Raw genomic sequence first — 7,384 nt, 5'->3', positions numbered from 1 at the left:
CATCTTCCCCTAGTGGCCAGCGGCTATACATCAGAACCCTCTCGCAGGGCCCAGGGCCCCAGACAAATACATTGGAGAAACAGGAAGTTTAATAAGTGCTCATTCAAGAGTGTGTGTCTCTGTGAATGCTGCTCGACAGTCATTTTTTCTTTTACTATCGCCAGGTTTTTCGGAAAAATGTTTTTTTTTTCTCCTTGGTACACCTTGGACGGAGCATCTCCCCCTGCGCTCCTATAATCAAACAAGTCCCCTCAGCACACATTTGGGGTGTTTTTATTAAGAATCATAGTCACTGCATTGTCAAATATTTGTGCAGCAATTTTTTTTTTTAAAGTCTTAAAAGCATTATAAGATGTAACACACTGTCTCTCGTAGGGGTGGGTGTACTGCAATTCTAAAACACCCAATATTCTTCATACAAATGTTCAGTTATTAACACAGTTAACACACAGTCAGCAACACACACACTTTTTCATATTTTTTGTAACAATGTCAGAACCTTTTTGCATCACAAACACTTTGGAGACCAACTGTACTCTGATACGTGAAAATTACCAACGTGAGATGACATTTCAACCATATGGGCCGCTTGGATTTTCACATATGATACATACTGTGATTGGACAGGGTGTTTTTTTTTTAAATCTACAAAAAGGTTTTTGTAGATTTGATTGAGTGTTCGGTCTCTAGAAAAACAACGTCAGTCAAACATTACTGAATTCATCGCTGTGTTTTATGAATGTGTGGAGAGGCGGGTCCTTCAGTTTGCCATAACTGTGTTTCAGCCACTTTCAGGCACAACATGGCCAAGGTGGAGTTGTGTGCTGTGTGTGTTCCCACTCTCGCACCCTGGCAACAAGTCTATTATACATATCACCACATAGCTCACTCAGTTGGAGTCACATTGCACCATGTGCCAACTCCCCCCCCCACCCTCAAAATTCCCCATAATGAAGCGCTGCGCCAATCACAAGGCGCCGCAGCCGAGATGCCATCACTCCCTCGCTTTTCATTGGCTGACAGTTGACAATAAGATTCCAGCTGTTTCACCCCCCCTCCATCCTCCCTTTTTCGCCACTGTGCAACTCAGCTCCGACCAATGAGGGCGCAGCTCCGGAGCAGGCCGCGCTGCCATTGGCGCAAATCGGGCACTTTACTGGGCGGGGAGCTGGAAGTTAGGACCCCCCCCAACCCTCCACCCCACCCCAAGCCCCGACCCCCACCCTCCCGCCCCGCCACCCCCATCCAGCCGTGTGAGCTTCTGCTGATGGACGGAACCGACAGAACGCAGTGTGGAGGAGACAGGAGCGAGAGCCGGAGTGCGCCCGGGCGTTCATGCGCAACGGTGCGGCGCGGGAATGCCTCTGCCACATCGAGCTGATCTCGAAGGTTCGCGTCGTGCGGGGAGGATGTGGACCAGCATCTCCCCGGATCTTCTCAAACGCGGATGCGGAATGAGCGCCTGAAAACAGCCTGTGGATGCGATAAAAGTACCGGATTCTTGATTTTGAAAGAAACCGGCGAGGGAAAGCGTTTCGAATTTTTTTTTTTTTTTTGATTTTATTTTCTTTATGTGGAGACGGGTGAGTCCATCAGGAGGTGGGAGAAGAACCGCGGTGCAAGTTCTGTGCGCGGCGATCATAATCGTGTATAGCCCGTCGTGCGTGGAGCAGAGGGAGACCCGAATCCATTCATCCTATCGATGATTTCCAAGTTTCCCTGAGGGGCCCCTTGGGAGGTTTGGACACCGGAGACCGGGATTGCGGGTGCGCGGCGGAACGGACCCGCGCAGCGACGCGCCACTTGGAAAAACGGCGGTCCGCTAGACGCGCAGAAAACCCAGGAAGATCTCCAGATCTACCCTCACCTCCGTCTTCTCCTTTTTTTTTTTGCTCCCATCTTTTCTCCTCCTCATCTCTCATTCAGGCTGGTGAGGACTTTTCCAGCTACAACATTTAAAAAAAAAGAAGAGAACCCAAACCCGATCATGCGATGACTGAGCGCGCTTTGGGCACATTTTCAGAGTCCGTTACAGGTAAATACGCTCACGCAGGGATGCTTTTGCAAGATTTGTTTTCGTTTTCCTTTGCTTAAGAAAAAAAGTTAGGATTATTGCCGGTTAATGTCACCATCAGATTTGCAGAAAAAACGAAGTTTGGAGATGAGCGATTAACGTAGATGCCTGTTGTTTTTTGATGAAAATGAAAGCCTTTGGATTTTTCCAGGGCTCCAGAGCCAGTTTTGGTCATATGTACTCCTGCAGAAACAATTTGCGCAATCCTTTTTTTTATTATTCGGTGAGGTGCGTGCATATTTGCTGAACACAATCGTATTTTTCTGCAAACATTCAGAGTTTGAATCGGCAGACGTGATAGTCTTTGTTGTGTCTCGTTTCCAATCCTTATAATCCAATTTTATTTCATTTCATTTATTTATTTGTTACGCACGGGTCTCAACCGTGCACATATCTCTGCTCGTCGGCGGCTTTTTCCTGGATCTAATCATGTGTTTAACCGTCGCGCATCATCACAGCAGGAGGTGAATGATGGCCGAGGATGGGGGAAATCTCTCCGGGGTCCCCGACGCCAGGGGCTCGGAGGGCCGCTCCTCTCTGCCGAGGACTTTCATCCGGCTCAACGACCTGTCCGGGATCGGCACCGGAGGCGGGGAGCGCAGCGAGGTGATGGCGGTGGAGCCGGTGCCGGCGCCTCCGGCGCCCGATGGAATCTCCGCAGCCGGGGAGGACGCGTCTGCGTGCGGCGAGGAAAGCCTGCCCTACCCCACCCTGGCCCCGGTGGTCTTCTTCTACCTGAAGCAGACCACCCGACCCCGGAGCTGGTGCCTGAAGATGGTCTGCAACCCATATCCTTTTTCTTTCCTCCATGAACATCACATAGAAGACCTGAGAGATGCTCCACTCTCGACAGGTAAGAGACACCTGAGCGGCTTGTCCAGCTGACCTCCAGAGCCTGGTGGAAAATTGTGAATGAGCGCGGCGCGTGCATGTATGCGTGCGTTGAGATGCAACACATTGACGGGTGTTATTAGGTGTTGATGAGCAACTACAAGCAATGTGACGCACTGACTGCCCTCCCACTCCCCCCAGCCATCCCTTCCAGCCCCCATGTTTCTCAGTGTCACCTGTCAGGATGAAAGTGTGTGTGTGTGTGTGTGTGTGTGTGTGTGTTTGTCTTTTTTTTGCCCCCTAAATCTCACCCCACCCAAGTCCTCGCGCTCTGGTGCCCTGATCCCCTGATCGATTATGCGGAACAAGCGATGAAAATCGATAGGTTTCACATGACCGGTCATACTATACATTGAAAGGTGTTGTATAAAAAATGAGTTTATTGATACACACCTGGAGTGGCCTCTTATCGAGCGCTGGCCTTTTCCTGGGGCGAATAGCCCACGGCTAGGTGGGGTCCATCCACGTCATGGACTCTTATTCAATCACTCCTGCCATCGGAATGTGTTATTGATACACATATGTACGGACCTGCACCGGTTCAGATCCTACAGAGGAGGCACTGGAGACTTTTCTTCTGCAGCCTGTCCCTGTCCACACCCCAGGGTGTGTGTGTGTGTGTGTGTGTGTGTGTGTGTGTGTGTGTGTGTGTGTGTGTGTGCGTGTCTGCAGGGCTACTGGGCTCTAAGCATGGGTTTGTGTCCTCATTGGGGTTATGAGTTAATGCCATTGGGTTTTTTCCTCCATCCATCCATCCATCCATCCATCCATCCATCCATCCATCCATCCATCCATCCATCCATCCATCCATCCATCCATCCATCCATCTGACCTACCTCTGCATTGCTTCGCCTTTATTTGTCACCTTTTTAATTGAGATGCTAAGTCAGCCAAGCGTCTCCACTGCTCTCTGCCAACCCCCCCAACAACCCTGGAGGAATGTTTCCCGCGATGCTTTCTCACACTTTGCTCCTCTTCCCCCGCCATCCCTCCGTCATTCTCTCCCTTCTTTCTTTGTCTCCCAGCTGATTTCCACGTCTGCAAATGTCAAATCTTCAAAGGTCTTACAAATAGACTTTCTTTTTTAGCAGCAGGGGCACATGTGTCCCCTGAGGCTCTCCAGAGAATGAAGGCAACCCATGGTACTCTTATCGAAGTCAGGGGTTCTCCAACATTTCCAGTTTAGCGACCTCCTCCCGGGACCCACATATTAGTGCTACACATTCCATTGTTTATGTGGTGGTTCCAGTTTATTGGCTGGATGTATCAAACGGAGCTCAAGGCTGTATATTAATAATAACACAGTATCTGTGACTCTTTTTACAACCTGTCCTGTTCTGTTTGGACCTCCCTTCTAGGTCCGACCCACAGTAGGTGTTTTAGATGCGCCTGATCAATCTTTGGACATTGAGATCCTATGTTCGGTCTGACCCTGAAGGTTTGTCTTGGTTGGGATTGAGCCTTGATGCAGTTTGTTTTGGATGAGAAAAGCTTTTCTTGGTGGTCCCAAAGGTCAGTGTGGGTTGAAATAATGAAGGATGATTCCATACTAAGCCCAAGTTGAAGGTCGAACTATTCATAGTCTTCCACAAAACAAATTATTTGTAATGAGACAAACGCGAGCTGCCACGTCAGCGATCGTAAAGCCCCACCCAAGTTGTTTTTTTTTTTAATTTTTTTTGCTTGCTTGACTAATCCATTTACATGAAAATAAGCACTAAACACACAAGCACTTAAGGTAATCAGTACACATTGATTCATCAATTAATTGTTAAAACCGAAGCTGAAAACACTGACTGGGAATTGACCCATTCCACATCTCAACTGAGATCTTTGAGATTTCATTGGATTTCACTCCTTTACCACATTTCGCACTTTCCATTCGATTCCACGTGTTTCTTAACAGCAATATACTCTTTGAGCAAAATACCACCTTTGTTTGTAGATCATTAGAATTCATTCTAGAAATCCTATTCTATGAAAATGAAATCTGTTTCTCTACAAAGATCTCTTGAATGGCTTCATCAGCTGGGAGTGCAGCATTATGGATTTGATTTCATGAAAGGGGAAGAATTATGGACTATAGGGATTTAGCAACAACGGGATTTTTATTTTGTTACATTTCTTCTTTATTCATACCGCTTCTCCTGCAGTCAGGGTTGCAGGGACGCTGGAGCCAGTTGTCATTGGGTAAGAGGTGGGTTCACCCTGGACCGGTCAGCATTCAGTCACAGGGCCACATACCGAGACACACATGCACTCTCTCATATATCTGGGCAATTTATGGTCTCCGATGAACCTACAGCACGTTTTTTTCAACTGTGATGTGGAAGCGCCAACAACTGGTTAAGTTCCAGTTTTTCAAAATATTTTCAATCCATTTAAGTGGATGGACTGATGCTGATCTGTAGATGAATGTCATTCTCCCTGCATGCCATGAAATGCAAAGTGGGCTTTTATTATGTTTGAATGTTTCTGTGAGTGTGTTTATGTGTGTGTGCGTGCCAGTATGTGTGTTTCCATCCCTGCGGGTACGCTTTTTATTGAATCAATGTCTTTCTTCATGTTCCCCCTTTAGTGTGTATCAGTACTGATTAACTTAAAGGTCACTGGTCCAGCAATGCATGTAAAGTTACTGAGACTGATCCGTGCATCTATGTGTGTGTTTGTGGATGTGTTTGAGTGTGTGTGTTTGCGCACACACGATATCCAGAGAGCAGATGTATCTTTCGCAATATTTTTAACTCCTCTTCCCTTGATCCGCGGCCACCTCTGCTGCTGCTGCCTCCCCACACCACGTCTCTCTGGTTCGAGGATTACTCCTGCAGTAGCCTCTCTAGTACTCCTGCTATAAATACATCCGCAGCACCACCAGCAGGCAACTCTGCCTCGACTCCGATGCCGCTTCCTCTCTCGTGCTGTAGGCCGACAACATAGGAAAACCCGACTGATCTCAGGGCCGGGATCTGTTTTAAACAGGCGTGTCCTCGATAAGCTGCTGGACTCGGGCAGCCCGTGGCCATTTTCAACAGTCTGAAGTAATTAGGACCCCTGGATACTTGCTGAGGTATTTAGGGTCTAATTGAAGACCCCTGGGGTGCGTGCTCTGAGTGATGTTTTGCCCGGCACATTGCCTGCGTGAAATTCCCTCTGCTGGCATTGCAAATGATTCCTGAACAATCAGTGTATGATAGGGAGCGGGAGCTTCAGCGTGTTTCACGCGCGCTCGCGAGAGTCTGTAAGGTTGTGTAAGCACGCTTCCACAGGACTCCCGTAGGTGTCTCCTCTCTGGCTGGGAGTTGGATGTTGTGCCAAGACAGAGGAGGCGGAGGGGAGTGTGGGAACCGTTCCAGAGCTCTCTATCCTTTTGCTCGCACCTATTTAAGCAGAGGATTACATGGCCCGGAACAGCGAGAGAGGACACCTGACCGGGCAAGGTGTTTGTCGTCAAGAAGAAAAACGCCTCACTGGATGTTTGACAAACCTCTCACTCTCATGGGAGAGGACGTTTTTTCTTGAAATATGCTACTGATCAGTTTCTTCCTCGTGTTTTGCTCTCTTCATCTGAATTTTAGTGAAAGCGGCTTCTACATTTGTTGTTCGTTGCAGTGATGCATCTGTCAAATAATGGAAGGCGAAGCAAGTACTTACTTAATCAGCATAAAATGTCTCCTGCCCTCCCTTTTGCTGATTCCCCCTTCTCCTCGATTCCATCCTCTGCTTCTCTCCTCTCCCTCGCTTTCTTTCTCCCCTGGAGCTAAAAGCCTCGGCTTTGGCTGGGGAGTGATGAAGGGTGCCTCCTCTGACAGCCTCCCAACCCAGGAGATAAAGAATGTTAAGGGAAAGGAAAATAAAGAAATAGTACATATTATACTGTCTAAGATGGAGAGTCAAGTGGGATTTTAGTTTCATTTTTTTTTTCTTTTTTTTTTGTGAGGAAAAACTAGACCTCTACCCACCAACAACTTTCTTCACATTTTCTCCCCCTGCTCTTCCTTTTGCCCCGCTCCGGGTCCAAAGAAACTTCAACACATTTCCAACAACTTGTGTTTGATCTTGTTTGCAAATTCTGTAAGAACGTCTGTCATAGTTCTGTAACCATATGTACGCTCATCAAGAGAGGTATACTATGAGTAGATATGTGTGTGTGTGTGTGTGTGTGTGTGTGTGTGTGTGTGTATGTATGGCATACATTCGACATTTCCTCTCCCCAAGCCAAATCTTTGTGTTTGATATGGAAGATGACGGGAACTATGCTAATGCAATGAATAATAATGTTTGATGAAGTATTTATTTACTTAACCATGCAAAGCCTTTTAGTGTGTGTGTTTGCGTGTGCGTGGTAAAGCTTTAGCCTGCAACGCATGGGTGAAGCTGAGCATGTGATGTGACTTGCATGTTTTTTGCATGTGAACTTCT

At 47.5% G+C, this 7,384-nt stretch overlaps 1 protein-coding gene across 1 annotated transcript; it reads left to right on the top strand.

Moving 5' to 3' along the window:
- The first annotated feature begins 1,508 nt into the window (after positions 1–1,508).
- On the top strand, positions 1,509–3,125 carry LOC147214723 (voltage-dependent T-type calcium channel subunit alpha-1G-like). Its single transcript, XM_086141012.1, has 3 exons — positions 1,509–1,583; positions 1,927–2,035; positions 2,533–3,125. The coding sequence occupies exon 3, from the start codon at positions 2,543–2,545 to the stop codon at positions 2,957–2,959; it is 417 nt and encodes a 138-aa protein (XP_085997138.1). The 5' UTR covers positions 1,509–1,583; positions 1,927–2,035; positions 2,533–2,542; the 3' UTR covers positions 2,960–3,125.
- The last annotated feature ends 4,259 nt before the right edge of the window (positions 3,126–7,384 follow it).

This window comes from Fistularia commersonii, chromosome 33, assembly GCF_037954325.1.
Source record: "Fistularia commersonii isolate RoL2024-O1a breed Wild chromosome 33, RoL_Fcom_v1.0, whole genome shotgun sequence".
In the NCBI taxonomy this organism is placed as follows: domain Eukaryota; kingdom Metazoa; phylum Chordata; class Actinopteri; order Syngnathiformes; family Fistulariidae; genus Fistularia; species Fistularia commersonii.
This window is presented reverse-complemented; position numbering and strand designations above follow the sequence as displayed.